General features: G+C 41.3%; 1 protein-coding gene and 1 long non-coding RNA gene across 2 annotated transcripts; both read left to right on the forward strand.

The window, feature by feature from the left end:
* The first annotated feature begins 1,029 nt into the window (after window positions 1-1,029).
* Window positions 1,030-9,534, forward strand: ttc14 (tetratricopeptide repeat domain 14). The gene is made up of 12 exons (XM_028404453.1): window positions 1,030-1,607; window positions 2,807-2,931; window positions 3,089-3,288; window positions 4,787-4,871; window positions 5,185-5,314; window positions 5,567-5,722; window positions 5,999-6,070; window positions 6,191-6,310; window positions 6,628-6,750; window positions 7,021-7,138; window positions 7,862-7,968; window positions 8,097-9,534. The coding sequence occupies exons 1-12, from the start codon at window positions 1,474-1,476 to the stop codon at window positions 8,998-9,000; spliced, it is 2,274 nt and encodes a 757-aa protein (XP_028260254.1). The 5' UTR covers window positions 1,030-1,473; the 3' UTR covers window positions 9,001-9,534.
* Window positions 9,535-12,031: 2,497 nt separating this feature from the next.
* Window positions 12,032-20,813, forward strand: LOC114434063 (uncharacterized). Its single transcript, XR_003670464.1, has 4 exons — window positions 12,032-12,075; window positions 13,016-13,059; window positions 18,506-18,549; window positions 20,788-20,813. It is a non-coding gene; the product is annotated as an uncharacterized LOC114434063 (long non-coding RNA).
* The last annotated feature ends 276 nt before the right edge of the window (window positions 20,814-21,089 follow it).

A 21,089-nucleotide genomic window follows, 5' to 3' on the forward strand; every position in this document is an offset into this window, starting at 1 on the left:
AGCATAGGAACTTTGTGACCGATAACATCTAATCTTTCATCACACTGCTTCATCTGATGTGTTTCCCACTCATGTGGAAATGACAAGTAACATTTTATATCTCTGTTAGTCAAACCTCTCTTGTGGTGTGTAAATGTTGTGGTATGTCATTAATTAATAAATTAGGGTATATTAACCTTTGCTGTATGTCACTGATCAGGATATGTTCTCAGAAGAGTTAAAACAAGAATAAATGATTAAAAAAAACAAACAAACCCACCACTTGGAATCAGACCTTTAGAGGAAACCCTCATAATGTGGTCAAACTGGTTTTTAGGTGCAATAAATTATTTTTGGTCAGTTCCTTCTCATTTTTGCAGATTTTTTTTATAAATGGTTCAGTAACTGAAGCAGCTGAGGTACTTTACACATAATAGATATTTAACCCTTTATTCACTTACGTTTAATAACCTGTGCTGAAGCCTGCATTTTACAATATTTATACAAAACAGTTCAGGTGGTGGTGGGGAAACAAACACAGAATTGCTTCACTTATATCTATTCATAAGAGAAGGCACTGTGATATATAAAAATATCTTTACATAATAATAAATAAACAAATCAAACAGGTCTGTGGCTGCTCCGATCAGGCTTCTTTTGTCAGTTAATGACTTTTAATCGGGCACTGCCCTGTCCTCACAAATGTTTGTATTTGTGAAAAATATAAATAACTCCTGTATCTTATATGTCCAACAACATCAAAATGATTTACATTGATCCGAGACTGAGGGTGGATGATAGTAAATGGGGAAAGATAATATAAAACTCCTATGGGAAACATTCAGTAAAACCCAATTATTTCTAATATTGGTAATAATAATAATAATCGTTATTATTATTATTGTTATTATTATTATTATTATTATTATTATTATCTGTGTTTAAAGTAGTTATTCCACACTCCCAATATTGTTTAGTGATGAAGGGATAGTCCTGCGTCTACAGCTTCTAGGCGGAACCTTTGTGTCCGGACAGTTTTCGTGAAACACACCGTGCGCATGCTCACTCAGTCGACCGTAGCGACTGACTGCACAGAGGTTTGAGTTTTTCTGCAGCTGTTAAGTTTTGTGCAACGCAAACGACAGCTGTGTTTTGTGTTGTATGAATCAGACTATCTTTGTGTGTGTAAAACTGCAATACTGTGGGTTTTTGCGAGGTTTAGAAACTGCAATATACACACATGTCGAGGCGTTAGCATAAGCTAGCAGCTAGCTAAACAACGCAGGGTAACGTTCTTTAACTAAAATACACACATCAAACTGGATTTTGTTTGTCAGCTTTCTTAATATTTAAACCCTTTGAATGCTAGCGAACAATATCAGGAAAGAATGGTTTGTCAGTCGCAGAGCAGGAGTCTCTAAAATTTGTGAAATCGTAGCTAACAGCTGCAGCTTTCTTTCACGTGAACAATAATGTGACTCGGAAGCACAGAGAATGGACAGAGACTTGTTGAAGCAGTGTTTGAGGTATCACGGAGAATCGTTGTTCAACAAGCTGAAATGTGAACAAACGGAGAATCCAGACTTCCAGGCTGTGGCGTCAGACCTGTGCAAGGCCACGTATGAACGGTACGTCAGCCAGGAGCTCCACACGAGGCTTTCACGGAGTTTAAAGAGGGAGTGTTTTCTAATCATTTTTTATTGCCTGTTTTGCTTGAGGTTTATGAATATATGGACTTTAATGGCTTATCTTTTTTCGTTTATTTTAGAGGTATGACAAGGGCAACATTATTTATGTTGTTTGGCCAGCGGTCTAATCAATGCAAGTCTTGTTGATGTGTTGATGATTATTATTCAATTCAATTCAATTCAGTTTTATTTATATAGCACATATTACAATCAGAAATTGTCTCAAACACAGAAACTCAGAGCATGAGACCCAGAACCCGAACCCCCCTAAGAGCACTGTGGCAAGGAAAAACTCCCTTTAAGAGGAAGAAACCTTGAGCAGGACCCGTCAACTTAAGGGAGAACCAGTCCTGCTGCCAGTCGGCCGGGTAGAGGAGGAGAAGAAGAGGGAGACAGGATGGAGAGGATGAAGGAGAGAGAGAGAGGAGAAGAAAAGGGAGACAGGACAGAGAGGATGAAGGAGGGAGAGAGAGAGAGAGGAGCAAACATGATACAAACATGATACAGTACAGAGCAAACATGACAGCAAGATGAAACAGTGATTATATTGTAATAGATATCTATATATAGTGTCAGTCCATAAGTAGTAATAGTAATTTGATAGCAAAGATGAGCAGCAGGGGCTAGTGAAGTCGATGAGCACAGGAGAGATCAGGGGCCAGACTGCAGGTCAGTATTTAAATTTGAAACCTTTATTAGTCCCACAATGGGGAAATTGCTTAATGCAGCCCAAAGAGCGCCATACACCAGTGAGTACACTGGAGGCTATGCAGGTAAAGTGTCTTGCCCAAGGACACACAACAGTGACTAGGGAGGAGTTGGGATCGAACAACCCTGCTACACCACTGAGCCACTGCTGCCCACAGAGAGAGAGCGAGAGAGAGTGAGAGCAAGGCACAAAACTACGAGGAAGACAGTGAACACAGATTATGAGACGATATTACCAGTATGAGCCAGACTAAGGAGAGTAGAGGAGAGGTCAGAGGGTGAGTTGGAAACTGCTCAATGGGTCATGTTTGTACCTCCCCGACAACGTAGGCCTAGGGAGAGTTCAGGGGCCGGACTGCAGGTCAGCATGGGTGTTGAGACCTGTGGCTGTAAGTGTGAGTCTCTAGAATGATTATGTGTTGTGTCTTCAGGGGTGAGGAGCAGAGCAACCCGCTTGTGGAGCAGTTCATTGCTAGGAAGGCTGACATCCTGTTCTGTCCATCATGGAAGACTGCCACTGCTCAGGAAGATGAACATGAGGAAGAGGAGGCTGCAGGTGAGTGTTTGTTAGCACATGTTTCTAATCTAGTCCATTAAATTGGCAGATCGGTTTAAAATCTATACCAGCAGGGTAAATGATAAGAAAACTGTATATTTGCCGAGCGGCGTCCTCATATAGAGAAATAAAGAACTTCCTCCTCGTGTTCTTCCAGAGCCCTACGCTATCATGCCACCGCTGGAGCTGTTCATGGAAGTGTCATATGAGGAGAGAAGATCCATGATGTACAGGGACTTGGAAAAAGGAGACATTGTAGTCGGGAGGATCAACAACATTCGAGAATACGGCTTCTTTCTTACTCTGCTTTGCATGGCAGGGGGCCTGAAGAGGGAGATAGAGGATCTTGAGTTGTCGGTAGGTCAATGGGTTCAGTTGTTGGTTGTGTATAAAGTGCTGCTCGAAAGCTTGTGATCAGCTGGTTATCTATTTCTCCTGAAAGTTGGAAAAAAAAGAACAAAATCAAACAAATAAAATAATATGTGACTTGGTAATTTTTTAATTCAGTAAAATTATCCAATATCTATTAATGTTAGTGGCAGTTAGTACATGAACCTTTGTGTTCAGTGACATCTGTGACCACTTGTGTAGCAATAACGACTAGTGAAGGTTTCAGTTAACTGCTGATCAGTCGTCCGATTCCATCGGAATTGTGCACCTCCAACGTTAAGAATTCATTTCCCTGCTTTCCTGAAATTTTGCGCTGCGGTTCATTTGCGTCACACTCTCTGCAACAACTCAAGCTGTGTCCCAATTCAGAATGTCATATGTTCGACTGCCTGCGGAGTGCTGGTCAAATCTCCACTCCGATCTTCACATAATATCCTACATTAGCATACTGTCGCCTTGCAACTGTAGGCAGCATACGCAGTTTTTTTTATTGATAAAGCCAAGCTACATATAAACATCTCCCGGTTTTTCCTGCATTTTAGATAAAAGTGACGATGACACACACAGGCTGATGTTGACACAGGCAACTGGCTCATCTTCTTCTTGTGCGGGTGATCGCATGTCATTTAGAAAATATTTTAATGTTAGTCTACGATCTATCCTCATGGTGCCTCAAAGATCTTTCATAACACAGATGTCTCACTCTGTCCTGATCGCCTGTGTCATTGCGTGTCTGTGTGTGTATGTAGTAGCTTGAAGGATCACATCTGTACATATTTTTTTGGATTAGAGTAGTTGGATCATTTTGACTTGGTCATTGTAAGAAGTACCCTTTGAGCCAAAAAAAGTGTGGGTCCTGCTGGTGTAGAACTTTTTTTGCCATTCAGGGAACTCCTCATGAATTGATAAGAAATTGGATTGATAAGCAGAATTGACAATACTATTGATACTGATAAAAACTTATCAATTTTATTTTAGCTTATTTTTTTAAGTACAGATCAGCTGCAGCCTGAGATGTTACAGGGGTTTCCTCACATGAACTGCTGGTTTCAGGTGTTTCCACAACAACATTTAGTTGGAATAAGAATAAGAAAAAATTGAAACAACTATGCTTTTGTGAAACACCCAAACCATGTTACTACAGCCACCATGTTTAATCGATGGGATAGCTTCGTACTCTGGAATGCAGCGCCAGTTTTTTCTCTCACAACATTAGGCTTCTTATTTATTCAGGCCAAATAATTCTAGGGCACTTGAAATGTCCTCATGCCATTATACACTTCCACAAACACATGTTGGAAGATCGGAAGATCACCTGGTTATGTAGAAAATGCTATAGGGGTCACAAACGTTCAAGCAGCACTATATGTGTAGTGCTTTGTTTTCCTTTCTATAGTTGACATCCTCCTCTGAGCAGGTGTTGTTTCATACTGGCCAATAAATAGTTTTTCCTTTGTGTCATCAGGCTCTGTGTCACGTCAGAGAACTTCCCTCCACTGGCAGTCATGATGATCCTCTGGCCTATTTCCAGACTGGAGACTTGATCAGAGGTTAGTGTCTTAAACAACCAGCAAGTTGGGCTCAAAATGTGAAGGTATGAAGGTAAAGGTGTCTTGTAGTAATAATTGTAATCCTTTACCACTTACCCAAAAGTGGTTACCAGTAGTTGATTTAATGATAATATAATAGACTGTAAAATACAACACATTTAAACAGCTGCAAGATGCACATATCTAATTGTTTCCTGTTACACCTACCCTGTAGTAGAATGATTCAGGCCACTATATAATATAATATAGAGAAACACAGTCAAGCAGCACAGGAAAGTTTAATCAAACGTTGTCTTTTTATTTTGCTGTGTAGCTGCAGTGAAGGACATTGACCGCTACCAGGAAAAAATCACAGTGTCCCTCCAACCGGCGTCTCTCCCTCCCAGCTCAGAGCAAATCAAACTGGGTGTCATTACCCGAGAGGAGCTGCCCTTACACTACAGGTAAGAACACCACACTGAATACCAACTAAAACATCAGTATCAGATTTGTATGAGGTGTATGAATGTGGGATGGAATTGGCAGGCAGGTGGTCATGCAGACAAGTGTGTGTGTGTGTTTTTTTTAAGGCAAACTAAAAAAACTTTACATTTTTTAATCTTTCAGTGCAGCTAACGGCACTAAAAATCGCTTCAGCTGGATAATTTCCAGTTAGTGTTCAGTTGTAGTAACTCTGGCTGTTCTCTTCTTCTTAGCCGCAGCGTTCGTGCAGCTGCTGACTCCACTGAGACATATGGTTATATACTGGGTGGTTGCCATGGATACCACAACCCCTCTGTAGTCGACTACCTGTTGGAAAAGGTGGGAATTAGTGACACCCACCCTCCATCAATGATGCGTGGACTACAGAGGTAAACATGGGACTTTAATTTTTTCACATGTCAGGCTTGTTATATTTAACTATAAGGTATTATTATTACTATAGAGGAAGGTATTATCCATAACCAAGAACAAGAATGTTTTCATATTTAAATCATTTCATGTTGTTGTCGCTGTTTTTTCTGCACAAATTTGTTGTATGCCGTGAAACCCAAATTCAGCCTACTATTGAAATTAGATTAGCAAACCATGTGGAGAAGAAGCACTGTCATGCTGAGGATTCTTACTCGTGCCTCTTTTCTCCACAGTAACCTTTTCAAAGAGGAGGATTTTGCTTCTGTTATCAGGAAGAAGCAGTCTGCCTCCTGGGCCTTGAAGTGGTAATCAACTCAATTATTAACTTTTAGGCCACTTTTGACTCACCCTCAGTCTCAAACATTTTTCACTTGCTTGTACTGAACTGACATTAATACACACCTAATGCTCGTGTTGTTTTTCAGTGTGCGTGCAGGTGTGGATCACTTCAAACATGGTCGTCACGTTGAAGCGATGAACGAGTACAACAAAGCCTTGGAAATTGACACCAATAACGTGGAAGCCTTGGTGGCACGCGGAGCTCTGTCAGTTCACTTTCATTTTAAAGACCTGCTTTTCATGTCATAATACTGCATCAGCTGATAAAATGACAAAATATTTGTTGGCTAACAGATAATAGAAATATTGATATCATAAGATGGAAATTTGTACATTGTGGGTGTGCAGGACTTAAGAATAACACCTTTGGGCAAAGTCAATGCATGGGGTAATTTGGAAGAAGTGTGAGGAACAGTGTTGTGTGCACCATGCCGGTTCCTTTGTTTTCTTTGGCTCGGTGCCTGTGCACACACACCTTCTGTGTCTTAGAACTTAGTATCTTTTTTCTGTTGTTCATTCCTAGGTATGCTAACAAAGGCAGCATTGTGAAGGCTATAACAGACTTTGAACTGGCTCTGGAAAGCTGTCCAGATCACCGCAATGCCAAGAAATACCTCTGCCAGACACTGGTGGAGAGAGGAAAACAGTAAGAAGCTAATCTCATACTTTTTGTTTTAAGTCTTCACATCATATTTGGCCTGTAAATATTTCTCTCTGTATGAATCACTGCAACCCTGAATTCAAAGAATCTTTGACATGCTGTCTTGCATGAGTGAGGATCAACAGGTTTGGTTTGTTACTGTAATAAAAACAATGTCCCTGCATTGACAGGAGCGGTGACAGGAATTTGTTTGTTATTATTACGTGAAGCTCTTGGCGTAGTTCACTTAGAGGTGTACTGTTTGTGTGCGTCTAGACTTGAAGAACAGGAGAAACTAGTAACAGCGGAGGGGCTGTACAGACGAGCACTGTCTCTGGATGACTCCAACCCTGAGGCGCAGGAGGCCCTGCGCAAGATCACGGACGCGATGCAGGTGAGCGGCCACAACACACGCACACACACACACTTCTGTGGCCAGCGTATTCCAGGTTTAGCTATTACATTCCAGCCATACTATGCATATCAATGCTGTGTTTGAGCTTAAATTTGACCCTAAAAAACAAAAAATTCTGCACTCCTTCATGCAACTAAGAGTCCCCTCTCCACGAGGACGATGAGCATTTTTTTCAGTTTTGTTTCCGATGCTGTGGTTTGTAATACTGATGAGGTGTTTTGGTGTGTGTGTGTCTGTGACCTCGGCACTCTGCCCTTTAACCCCTTTGACTGCCACGGCCTTGTCACCTGCCCTTGTGGGGACGAAAACAACGAACCGCATCATGCAAACGGCTCCTCTGGTCTTCCTCCTTTTGACACCGCTGTGTCCCCGGTCCAAATATGGTAATGTTGAAACCTGCTCTGCCTCAATGGGGAACAAATGTTGTATGAATTCCCTGCCTACGTCTCTGTCCATCCCATCTGCTGCTTCTTTCTCGATGGTAAATATGTGAAAACATTTCCACAAACCTCTGACTTTACTTCTTTCCATACATCCCTACTCTTGACACAAATGACTGAATAAATGAATGAATGTTGTTTCGGGGTTTGTGTTGCATGCTGTGGGTCATGGTGTGCATGTGGTTCAATGTGTTTCTGTGGGCTTTTGCCTGCCTGCCTGCCATTGTCATGACTTGGTTTGACTTGCCTGGTGACTGTAAAGAAATCAATTCGCCTGCGAGAAGAAGCGCTTGCTAAAGAGCAGGACAAAGCAAAGAGTGGCCCGACCAGCGCTGAGAAATTACGTAAGATCCTTAAAGAGGAGAAGAGGTAAGTTGACGGATCTTTTAATAGTTAATATCCTACTGGGGAAGAAACATGTAAACATCTCAAAACTTGAAAAATAAAAAGCATTCATTAAAGCAGACAGAGATGATCAGTGGATATATTTGTTTTAGGATGAAGAAAAAACGGAGGAGGTCGTCCTCTTCATCATCCTCCTCTACCTCCCGGAGTTCCACTTCTTCTTCGTCGTCTTCATCCTCTCGCAGGAAGTCAAAAAAGAAGAAGAAGAAGCAGAAAAGAAAGGCTGAGCGTGCAAATAAGCGCCATCGCAGGATCTCCTCCAGGGAAAGCAGGAGGAGTGAGGAGGGTAAGAGCAAAAAAGACAGGAAGGACAAAGACGAGGAGGAGCTAGAGTGGTACCCTGCACCGCCCAACACCTCGGCCACTTTCCTTAACCAGACGGGAGGCCTGGTGTTTGGAGCGAGGGATGAGGAGGAGGTAGAAGAGAGAAAGATCTCTCAGCTGTACTCGTTGTCAGCAGCGTCCGAGGAGGAGGATGATCACTCCTCACGCAGAGAAAGAAAGGGGAGGGACAGAGAGGACAGCAGGACAAGGAAAAACAGTCAGAGCAGGAGTACAGAAGGGAGGGATATGAGCAGGGAAAGAGGGAGGGAGGACAACAGGAAAGACAGAAGAGACAGTGACTCCAAGAGGAGAAGTAGCTTAGATGACAAGAGTAAGCGAAGACTGTCTTGCTCGTCAGCCGAGTTAGAGAATTCTCAGAAATCTGCTTCAGGAAACTCTGCTTACAAACACCCAGAGGCCAGGATGAGACGCAACTCATCTACGAGGAACTCCCTGGACGGTGGTAGGATTGAGAGCAGAGGGAGGCAGGACTTTCATAAAGTAGAGGAGGTAATGAGGAGAGCAGAGGAAGAGAGAAGCAATAAAAATGTTGGAAATCATAATGAAGAGGGCGACACAAGGCCTAAAAAAGACCTCCCTGCCAACCTGCTGAATATCTTCAACCAGATTGCTCAGTTTGAGAAAGAAAAGGGAGGACAGCCAAAAAAATAACTTCAAAATAAAAGTCCATTACAACCATGAAATAACCAAGACAACCAAAAAATGGATGTTTGTACCCTGAAATTGTTGTTGTAAGTTACCTGCAGTGTTGGACCTGTTTTACCTGCAGTGTGTCTTTATGCCAAATTTCAAGCCTGCTGGCAGCTGGCTGATATCTTGTCAAAATGTTAATTTGAACGAGTTCGAACTTTTTTCGACCGGCAACAATTGCAAAATACATTTTTCAAAAATCTCTAATCTCATTTAAAGGTTCATTATTTGAACATTTTGACAAGTTATAACAGTAATTGTCACTACAGGCTTTATTGTCTTGCTTTGACGCTAAGGCTTCTGCTGATGAAGATGACCGCCCATTGTTTACAACCAGTGCCAAGTGCCATTCTGTCTGTCTGTACTTTGTGTAGCTTGTAACGACCTGACTGTTAAGCTGTTAGGCTTTACATCATACATGTTGATGTTCCAATACTGTTTCTCCTGTTGTAAAGCAAAAGCAGTTGAATCAATAAAGTCTGGAAAAATAATTTATGTTTTTTTTGCCCACATTTTGTGACGTGATGCTGTGCTATAGCAATAATGAAAATCCTTCTGGTTTTCACACGCTGAAGTAATTTAGACCTACAGAGACGAGTCTATAAAAGAGGACAGCATTAGCGCCCAAGGTCATTGTACAGTAAATATTTTAACTTTGTTGTATCAAAGAGAAAATTCAAGGACACGTATAGTGCAATGCGACCCTGCAGAAAAACCTCCAGTCTGTCACTTGGTGGTGGAAATATTTCAGGTGACTTTAACAGGATTCTATTGCATAGAGGAATTTTGCAGAGAGAGAGGCCTTCCACCTCCTGTGATTCAGTAATAAGTGTGGAAGAGAATTCCAGCAGGGCATTGATCCTGAACCTTCATGGTAGCAGCTGTTTGAAGTCCTGGTTAGGGTTTTCCTCCACGATTTACCAGAACCAGACTTCAATGAGTTCAAGTACTGTTAGGATGTCAAACATGAAGGGACTTATTTAGGGAATCTGCAAACAGTTGGTTTACTGACAAATGAGTGAAAGTGGAAAAAAACATTACAAAGAATCTGTGATCTTTCGTTCTCTGTGCCCAACGTTACTAGTTTTGTTTCATCTGACCAGATGAGCAGTGTGATCTTTCTCCAGGTTGTCTCTTGTCTTTTCTGCACGTTTTCTTGGTCTGAAACCTGGCAGTCATTCCTGTGCAGGACTATGCTGACTAGACTTCTCTAACTCTTGCACCGTTCACACTGGGGAAATCAATCTGCCTAGAGTGGGATTCGGGCCGTATCCGGATATATCCGGATAGTTTTTCCGAGTCTGAACAACGCGAATCTGGATATATCCGGACTGATTTCAATCCATCTCTCGGAGGTGGATCTAGCCTGATTGGCTTACATCTGGCTCAGGTCTGAACACAAATGTGGCTAGCGACGTCATACTTCTGGTTCACGGGGACAGTGTCCGGGTCGCGTACAAAAGCCGTGTGTAAAAAACTGTCGAACTACGACAGCTTTGCCCCGAGTTTATTTTCCACAGGGCTACAAAGGAATAAACTGCTTATTGAACTGAAAAGAAGAACTGAAAAGAAAAACTAAAGTACCAGCGACATGGGACAAAAAAAAACAAAAAACACACGTGGTCCTACTGAGGCCTGAACGGACTCTGTATATTGTGAGGCGCCACCTAGTGGTTTGGAGGACAACAAACAAGCCGGATTAAGCTGGATTGAGTGCGGACACGTGTGATAGCCAGATTTGAAAATAGGTCTGAACGTATCCAGTCAATCCAGGCAATCTGGATTCCATCCTACTCTAGCTGGATTGACTTTCTCCAGTGTGAACAGGGCCTTAAATTCCAGGCTTTGCTAAATGTTCACCTTGACATATTTTATAACATTACCCTGGCTTCCAGATGAGTTTTTTTTAGGAAAAGACCCTGTTTAAATCAGCAGGACATGGGCACATATTACCACAGTGTGGCTGTGGTCACACACAAAGAACTCCCCAAACTGTTAGGCAGCTGAAATCCTGCACAACACAAGAAGGGGTTAAAAACAGTTTGTGTCCCAAACACTTGGACTGAAGAAGAGCTGGTGCAGCACACAGGGACATGTGTTGCTGGCATCACATTCTGGAGGTTTTGGGTTCTGGCTGTGAATGGTCTGAAACATCTGGTCTGATCCCTCAACTTAACAAATCAAAGCCAAAGTGGCCTTATGGCTTATTGGTGCTTTAAGCTACTTGGTGTCACATACTTGATTTAATAACTGGACGGACACACACACACACACACACATCAGCGGATGTGCTACCAGCCGTGCATCGCCCTCCCCGTGCCAAAGTAGCTTACTTCAGGCTTAGCTGCCAACCTCTCACTGCCGTCCTCCATCATTACTGGTCCCATCATCAGTGATGCAGCAGAGACTCCCGGTCTATCTTGTTAGGGCAGATTAACCACTAATATGGAGGCAGAGGAGAAGCCTGCACATCCAGACTTCTGATCCTGTCCTTCCTGTCTTGGGCGCCTGATGTCTTAATCTTTATAAAATACTGACTACAGGAGATCTCACTGAGTGCTCACTCTGTGGGCCATTAGTCCCATAAAGAGTCACTGGAGAGGAGTTTTTTTTTTTGGTCCTCGCCAAGACGCATCACTGAACACATGGATTATTCTGCCCGAAAAATGGCTGATAAGTGGATTGAAGTCTGATTTTTCTCTTGCACTTTCAATTACAACACAGGATAGAGGAGAAAAGAGGATGTGTATAAAAACAGATGGCTTCACATAATGATAGTAATAATGTTTTTTTTAACTAACCAATGATATTTCCTCCAGTCTGCACAATAAATGTGCATGTTAACATGAAAACACTGTGTTTGAAAGGTGAAACTTTTTATCTTATCCTCCGTTTTTTGCAGTGCAGAGGCCGACAGCAAACATAAATCTATCAGCCATGAAGTAAACACATTTAACTCCTTGTTTTTCTCCAGCAGGGAACCTGGGTGACCTGGTGGGACTTGCTGTTGCTCACACTTGTTTGCAGGTCTTACAGGTACAGTGCTATTTTTTTTCATAATTCTTTTAGCTGTCTCATCTGCAAACACACAACTTCTTTATGCACATATATATAAAAACAGTGTAATGTTTTCACCTTGACCAAGATGCTGACCCTTCCTGAATCAAATCCTCCTCCTCTGACTCCTCCTCATCATCAGCCATTTCTCAAAATTCCAGTGAAATTCCTCATCACTCTGCTGCATGTGCAGTTCTGCAGCTTTCCACTGGAGGGCAGTGGAACACTGTATCTGTGCACACAAGCAGCCAGTTTGCTCTCCATCCACTGTGCTGCTGGAGCTGCCTGCCTTTGTTTAAAGTAAAAAAAAAAAATTGTAATTTTATTATAAGTTTGATAAACTTCATGTCTGAGTCAGATGTTATAGATTATATTATTTTTTTAATAAACATGTTGTATGATGAACAGGGACACTTCAAGCAAATCAGCCATAGGAACATATTTCCACTTAAATTATTAATAATTACATTATTATTATTATAATCTGTGATCAATTCTTAGGCCTCTGTGGGCTTCCAACTCCCCCTTCTCTATAACATTGTTGTTGTGCATTTGTTGATTTTTGTGTCTTCTTTTGGTCACACAAACCACAGCAAATAGACAGTGAAATGCATTTTAAGGATTTATACAATAATACAAAATTTATTAGGCATTATTTGGATTTTTTTTAAATATAATTTAGCATAAAAAAAGATATTAAAACAATTAGAGTGAATAAAAAAGACATAAAAGAAAGAAAGTTATACAATTTAGGTTCATATTAGGCAAATAAGAGAGAAAAACTATATATATACAGATATATTTCTTAATGTTTCTCATCATATATACATCATATATTAATTTTGTGAGTTAACTAACATAAAATCTAACCTCCTTTTACGAGGACTGATTTTAATAATGATGCTTTATGTTTTGACAGGAGAGACCGTGTCATTGTTTACCACTCCATCACTCATCCTATAGGTAACACACTCATTCAAACACACACTCCTAGACTCCCGTCTCTGTCCTTTTCTTGCCAACCTGAAGGACTTTATTTCTGTGTCCTGACCCTGTACTGTTGCAATACGCTGAGAATGAAAAAAAAAGTGGCGAAGAAGAGAAAGAAAAGAACAAGAGTCAGAGGGAAGAGGGAGAGCCCTGCGACTGCTGGAAGGAAAAGAAGACCTTTAGTCCTTGAGGGTGTGGGTCTCTCCACTAGTTCTGGAGGTCAGCAGCGGCAGCAGCTGTCCTGCTTGACCGACTCTGATGAAGCTGCAGATTCTCGCCTTCATGAATCATCCTCCTCCTCCTCCAGCTCCGCTCCCACCTGGACTCCTTTTCACAAAGAGAGGGGAATCCTCCTCTTAGGCCTCTTTCTTCAGCACTGAGGCAATCAGACTGTTGAACACGCAGAGGGAGATGAGACATTTTAAATTAGTGTTAGGAGAGGGGGAGAGAGAGAGAGAAGAGGGAAAATGACATTTTTCATTTTCTACAATAAAAGGTACTACATTGAATTCTCGGAGCATGACAATACAGAGGAGTAAGTAATGGAATAGGAGCAGACGTGGTGTCTGTGTGTTAGTGGATAATGAGGAATTTAAAGATGTAAGGCCCTCTGCTGCCATTCAATCAGACTCTCACCCTGTCGCTGTCACTGGCCCTTGTCTCGGTGCTGTCACAATACTCCACATGGACACATTTTTAAAATGATTTCTGTGGTCAGCCAGCACATGGTCTCAAGGAGGTTTGGAGCTTTAGCTAATCAGGCGAAATGCAACCTCTGATGATCCTCTGAATGTTCTACACGTGTTATCCTGACAGCTTTGGCTCCTGCTGTAACCAGGGGTGGATATGATGATTCTGGAGGAATGTTTCTGGAGGATAGAGGCTGTTAGTTTCAGGTTACATTCACAGCAGGTGGCTGGAGAAATGAAGCCAATGCAGAAGTGTCAAAAACCGCAATTCCTCGAGTGGCCACTTGAGGCTATCCCTAGAAGTGAGTCAAAACTGTGCTGACCTTTACAGCAGAAACAAACATGTTTTCATATGGTGTAAAAACCAATTATGATCTAATTCATGTAACTCTTTCCTCATCTTTCCTATAAGTCACATTACTGAAGCTTAAATCGTAATTTTGTAAAAGCCCAACCTTAATCAATTCCAAATCCAACTGCATTTAAAAACAAAACTTAACCACGGGCAAAAACAAAACGGGCTTGCGGTGTCAGGGGGACTTGAACTTCAGACTCCTGAATGAAAGACCACCATGTTGCATGCACCCCAACCTGGCACTCAACATGGACTGTTGAAGCTGTTTCTGTCCCATGATGCGATGACGTCAGACAATACGTTCGTATGTTCTATTAGCATGAATGTAACTAGTTCCATATCTGGTCTGTTTGTCTGGTTTGAATTCCTCCAAAGGCCTCAGAGTCATATATGACTCTGGTCAGACATGGATGTGATCTGTGACCTGTCCGGTTGACAGATTAATAAAACCATGAGGTGTTAGTTCGACTTTAATCTCCAGACTTCTTCACCTCGTTTTAGATGTAGAGAAGCTGCAGTTTTTAGCTAATCTGCACCAGCTGTGGTGCTGTAAAACCTGCTGCCATACCACTGAATAGCACTATATGTTCATTTACATACATTATTCCTCCTCAATGCGCGGCCCACATCAAACACTGAAGTGTGTCAACACAATAACACGTCTACAGGAGCGCTCACACCCTCTAATAATAACAACCGTAGCATGTGTAAACTATAGTATGTCATTTAGGAACATTACACAGTGACATCACGACAAAGCGACACAGTAATTTCAACTTCAGGAAGCCTGTCAAGAACTGGAGGCCCCATGTTCACAGGACAGAAATATTCTTTACTGTTACAACCATAAACACTGTTTTGACATAATTGCTGCCCTCAGAGTGCGTGAAGTGGAGACTGAACCTCATTTATTAGAGTCTTAACGTCCCCCAGGGGCCTTTTTGCTCTCAGCGAGCAGTCATTAGAAAGCACACACACAGCGGGGAGCCCAAAGACAAAATGCAAACAAGTCCACGCATCTTTGTGAATTATTCCTCTCAGCCTAATGGCACGATGTTTTCTTTTTCCCCTCTTCTTTTCCAAACTGGCATTCAGGCAGTTTTTTTTTTACTTTGCATGTACTGTGCTGATTTTTCATATAAAATGCACAGATTAAAACATGGTTCTTGTCCAGTTTTGACAGCTCTATTGTGAGCAGGTGAACACACTCTTCTGTCTTTCCCATAGCACAGCCAGGCACTTTTTTAATTTCACACAATGTCAGGATGTCACCTTCGAGTGTTCAATTCTCTTCCCACTTTTTTCCCACCTAATGAGTTTCATTTTGTATGTTGTGTGTTTTTTCTCCGTCTTTCTCTCTCTGTCTCTTCCTTATTATTTATTCCAAAAGAAGACAGAGGGTTCAGGTGAGAGAGAGAGAGAGAGAGAGAGAGAGAGAGAGAGAGAGAGAGAGAGAGGGGGTGCGCTACCATCAAAACATCCTTCAGTTTGTGTGGATAAGGAAGGTTAAAAAGATGAATGTTGTGGAAGTGTTCAAGGCCAAAGTCAGGGATGAGAGGAATCTGTTGATTTGCTAATGGAGCAGAGGCCTGCTCTGACATCTTTTAAACACCTGACCTCTGTTCCCTAGTTTCTTCCTTTTTTTTGTTGTTGTTGTCCGTGCATACATAAATATTTCAGTCATCACTCATGAGTGATATTTTTTCAAGTCTTCAGCATTCAATTGTCACATCCTCAGCTGCTCTGAAGATGCAGGGACAAGCACATTGTACACCCAGAGGAAATTTCCTTCCGACAACAAAATTACATTCGGATACAAAACAGGTAGTACAAATGTGTCCTGGAACACACACACACACACATTAGTATCCACATAGACACATGCAAATACACAAAGCTTGCAAATTCCATTACACTCTTAAAAAAAATCCCCCCCCCCCTCCTCCTCAGCAACCCCTTAAAAAAGGATTTGGGTTAATTTCGTAAATACAGGGTCAGAGCTGCCACAGGAGCTGGTGTGTGTGTGTGTGTGTGTGTGTGTGTGCATGTATATATATGTGTGTGTGTGTGTGTGAGGAAGAAACGCTGACTGTGTGAAGCAGGGAGTCCTGGCAGCAGCAGCAGCAGCAGCAGCAGTCTAAACCCAGCCACACTCTCCAGAGATAGCGCTTCTTTCTCATTTGCTCTGGCCCTATTTTAATAATAGCTGTGCATAAGTAATTTCTAAAAGGCCAGGCAGGCACATGGGCACGGGTGGAGGGGGGGAAATTAAACTCATTTTATCTGTGAGCAGGTGGATTCCTATTTATCATTAACATGCATAGAATTTGCACAATGTTATTTCTTGCTGCTGCTACTGATGGCACGTCATCCAAATAATGTCAGAGGAGGGTCTGCCTTTTTTTTTTTTTTTTGCTTATGCTGGAGTGAAATTCATAGATAAAGGTACGAGGGTTTTTTTTTTCTTGCAATTTTCTGCAAACGGAAACTAATTCTGGGAAGCTTCTTATTACAGTGCAAGCTCATTTGGTTTGCATTAAAAGAGGGACAGGAGCGACATTAGGATTTCTGCCAGATTTCCAGGAGATGCTCCAACATTCGCTCTTATATCATTAGTAACGCCCCCACCACCACCACCCCCCCTTCTTCTTACAGAAGCCCTTTTCCACTTTTAACTGGCATTAAACAATCTCAACTCATTATTGGCCCAATAATAAAACTGGAATATATTTGACTTCCTGATTTAGATCCTATCAAAATATTGGAATGTAAATGTGTAATTTTGAACGCATGATATGGAGGTTTAATAATTGCCGCATATTCTCTGTGTTATTTTAGCATAATTCAACAGCAGGATAATTTGTCATTTATTTAAAATTAGGATTTTTTTTATCTTTTTTTTTTCTAGCAGCACATAAGAAACTGTTTATCTAAATGTAGTATTTTTAATGTATAGCCCATACTATGCTGGTGGCCAAATAACTGTATGACTGTAAAATGTGATTCAAAAACATCAAAAAAAATTCAGTTTATGATAAATCGTAATGTTTTTTTAAAGGTGGTATATATTTTTGTTTGAAAAGTCTTTTGTAAATAATGTTATAAGTTCAAGTTAATTGAATTTCTCCCAATTAATATCTGTAAAATCTATTCCTAAACCTCAGTTGCATTACAGTTAAAATGCTTTAAACCAAAACTCCAACATGATATTAAGCCAAACCACATCTAATCGAACCACGATTTTACATCACCCTCCTGTCACCTCTGCATCCGTCTCTGCGCTGTTGTTGTGCACTGGAACAACATCACAGCACTGCACTTTGCAGAGGAAAGGGGGGGGGATCATGGGAGATACGTCTGCAGGCGGGATTAGACTCACTGTGACCAGTCATTCACACCAGTGTTTACGCCGATGAGGGGCGAGATGATGATGTGTGTCTCTGTCTCCTTTTCTCTCCCCCTGACAAATAACAGCATGGCAGCTCATAGCAGCTCCGCAGCTCCTGACAGCCAGCCAAGCAGCCGAGCAGGCAGGCAGTCAGCCATTGTTTTGTAATGTGTTTCACTCTGCCAGCACTGATCCTTGCTAAGGTACTTACCACGCCATTGTTGTCTAAGTATGCTATTTTCTGGCTGGGCACCTCCACTATAGAATAGGGCGCTTTTTCCCCCTCTTTCTTTCTTTCTCCCTCTTTTTTTTTTTTTTTTTCCAAAAGAGAGGTTTGTTACAGTCACCGTCATACTAATCCTGGTCTGTGATATGTATATGTGTCAACACAGAGAAAGAAAACGGGAGAGAGGGGGGTCTTAACCCAGCAGAGAATGAATGGCAGAAAGGCAGATAGACAGACAAGTTCTATTCAGGCCTTACTGTCCTCCATGACACCAAATTACTGTTTATCAAAATAAGACGAGCGGTATAATAAGGATACTTCAGGAGTCTATCATCTAATGCGCCTCAAATGTGTACAGGCCTTATGGTGTTTTCTGCAGCAGTCAGATTACACAGTGCAGGTCAGGTCTGATTTATATGAGGCAAAGTGAGTGAAGATGAAATGCATGTTCAAATGTTGATGACACGTTTGATATTCTCATCTCATCTTTAGTTTAGCTCAAGGAAAACAGAGGGGAGCAGCCACCACAACAAAAACACAAATAGGAGTCACATACAATGATGACGTCCATGTTACTGCAACCAACGTATAAAAGTTCATTTAAATTCCTCTTTCCCACAAATAAATATGACATGATATAGTTTCTATACAGACATGTGGCCGCAACAGTCCATTGACAGTATGATTTTCGTCAATGTATGTATTTGTTTTGCTGTGAATTGTGTTTAAGGAAGCCTAATATGTTCCAAATTCTGTTTTAGAGACTTCTCTGCTGTGCCTGGATTCTGAAAAACAAAGCTGAAAGGTAAGAGCGTGACCTCTGAACACTAGAAAATGCAGGTTATGTAGAACATAAACTTCTTAAAAGTATATAATAGATAATGAATACATTTCCTTAGGAATGCTGGGTTCTTTAAATGTGTATGTTACAACAGATTACACTCCTTTAAATGTAAATTTTAGATTATACACAAAATAAGGAAGGATTTGATTTTTTTTACATGTGGCACAACCAGGAGCCACTCATGGGGATGTTTGGTCAGGCAGATCCTTTTATTTTTCATTTTATCTTTGCAGGCAATGCTCATAAAACTGAAAAGGGAATTTATACCTCCTGTACTCTCCGTTTTTTTTTTTTTTATACGAATAACAAAAAAGGTCTCCAATGCTACACAGAGGCAATCAGCACTGATGCTGACTTACAGACCAAAAAATTATTGTATTATTTGTGAACTATCATTGTATTATTCTTTAATTGATCACTAATATGTCAGAAAAGGATATCAACTAACAAACAAATACATAAAAATAATAAATCTGGTGTGTTGGACTTAATGGTGTAGCTGTATTCTGGCCGCCACCTCTAAGCCTGTGCAAATGTTTATTCCTCATAACATACACAACCTTTCCAGAGACAGTCCTGGTTGTGTTTGACACAGCACAGACCGCAGCCCGTCTCTTTGTTGTGTGATACATCGCTGCACCATCTCCATTTTAATTAATCACCACTCTGAGACCTTTTATTTTCCCATTTCTGGTTAAATGTGCATATTTCACTCACCCGTTCTGACGGTGGAACAGTAAATCTGTGGGAGCATTAATAAGCCTAATATAGAAACATACTTGAACCCTGGTCCTCCACTAAGTAGATTATAAACATTTATTATTATTGCATGTTATCGTAGTATCCTAGCACAGCATATTGCAGAAACTTCTGTGGGCCAGTTTTTCTCCCGGTGCAGTGGAAGATCACAGTTAATTCAGCAGCGTTATGGTAATGTAGAGGTCCCTATCGGTGCCTGCATCACACATACTAACAAGCTTAGGATAAGCCCAGCCTGGAATGGTATGAGGTTTGAATTTCTGGAACCAGCGCGGTCTCTGCAGCCAAATCTCACTTCAGCAGAAACCAGTGGGGTGATTCCTCTGCTTAAAAAATTAGTGCTAGTGCATATACTTTTTTTTTTTTTTTGCAAGGAAAGGAGGTTTGATACCTTGCGAAGGAAAAAAAAATGCACTGTATGTAAAAAAAAAAAAATATTTTTTTTTTAAGGAAGGCAAAAATCGTCTTGAGAGGGCTAATCAGCTGGCAACTCTGAAAAGCCTGTAAGGTGCATTAAGAGATTTATAAAGAGCGCAGGGGTAAAGCCTGGAAACATTGTCGACTCATTTAAAGATGCCAACATCTCAACTTTGTGCACTGTTAACAAATGCACACATGTTAAGTTGGTGTACTCTGCACTTCTCCTGTCTCTGTAAATCGCAGTGTATCTGCCATAAGCATGTTATGCCCCAAGGCTCATCAGCACCATGTGATCCCAGGCAGAGCTGCCACTATGAGACAACATGCTAAATCCTGTTTGTGAGGCTCGGCTGCTCTCAGCTCCTAGACTAATCTAACCACCCTCAACCTCCGAAACGCAGGAGAGGAGAGGATCCGAGCAGAGAGCGGAAGAAGAAGGCATGTTATTCTTTTCCCCATCAGTGCTAAGGAAGGCAAATTTCAGTAAAATGATGCAAACACAGGCAGAAGATAGACAAAACCAACATTTAAAATTCAGCCTTGTTCCTGTAAAAATGCACCTGCATGCACAAACAAGAGGATCCCCCCCCCTATATGAGGTAGAGAGAGTTTTTCCTTTCCACTCTTGACTTGTTGCTTGTTATTAGGGTTATATTAAGTGTTTTGAGGGAGTCTACTTGTTTTGGAGCTATGTAAAAAACAATGGAAATGACTTCAATATATGAGAGATGCACCAAACTTCTCACATTCTGTCAATGCTTTTGAAGGAAGTCATCACATAAAGCCCCATCTTACATAAACAGTGATGAGTGGAGCGATAAGGTTGCTATCAGGGGAGGGATTCCAGGCCCAGTTCATGGAGAGACCTTTTGTAGTGTGTAGTGCAGTGTATTGAGACGACTGACCACTTTGAGTTATTTGTATTTGATCTGACTGTTTATCTTTAGTAATAGTGTTTACACCCCACAATTATGGACAGTAACTCTGTAACAATACATCTTATTTTGCTTGTTTTGATAGTGAACTGGAAAACGATGCCAACAAGGGGTTTGTCCTGCTGCTTTGGTTTCTTCTTGTCCACATCACACAGAGGGAACAAGCAGAATGAACAGTGAGTTTTGGATGAACTCTCCTTACATTCCTGTGCAGTGCAGCTCTATGAGTGATTATGCACAGAGTTTATGGACCTAGATGGCACACAGGTGAAAAACTCATGCCTCCTTCCAGTTCACAGCATCTTCTCTGTGTGAATGCAGTTGCAGGGTGTTGTTTGCATGAACTCATTCACAAGATATGTGGATTACATATTCTGTCATATGGAT

Source organism: Parambassis ranga, chromosome 4, assembly GCF_900634625.1.
Source record: "Parambassis ranga chromosome 4, fParRan2.1, whole genome shotgun sequence".
In the NCBI taxonomy this organism is placed as follows: Eukaryota; Metazoa; Chordata; class Actinopteri; family Ambassidae; genus Parambassis; species Parambassis ranga.

Bases quoted from the DNA above. Each gene is read 5' to 3' on its own strand.
- ttc14 (XM_028404453.1), top strand. From the start codon at position 1,474: ATGGACAGAGACTTGTTGAAGCAGTGTTTGAGGTATCACGGAGAATCG. The intron at 6,311-6,627 runs GTCAGTTCACTT...GTTCATTCCTAG, and splicing joins TTGGTGGCACGCGGAGCTCT to GTATGCTAACAAAGGCAGCA. The intron at 7,139-7,861 runs GTGAGCGGCCAC...GTGACTGTAAAG, and splicing joins AGATCACGGACGCGATGCAG to AAATCAATTCGCCTGCGAGA.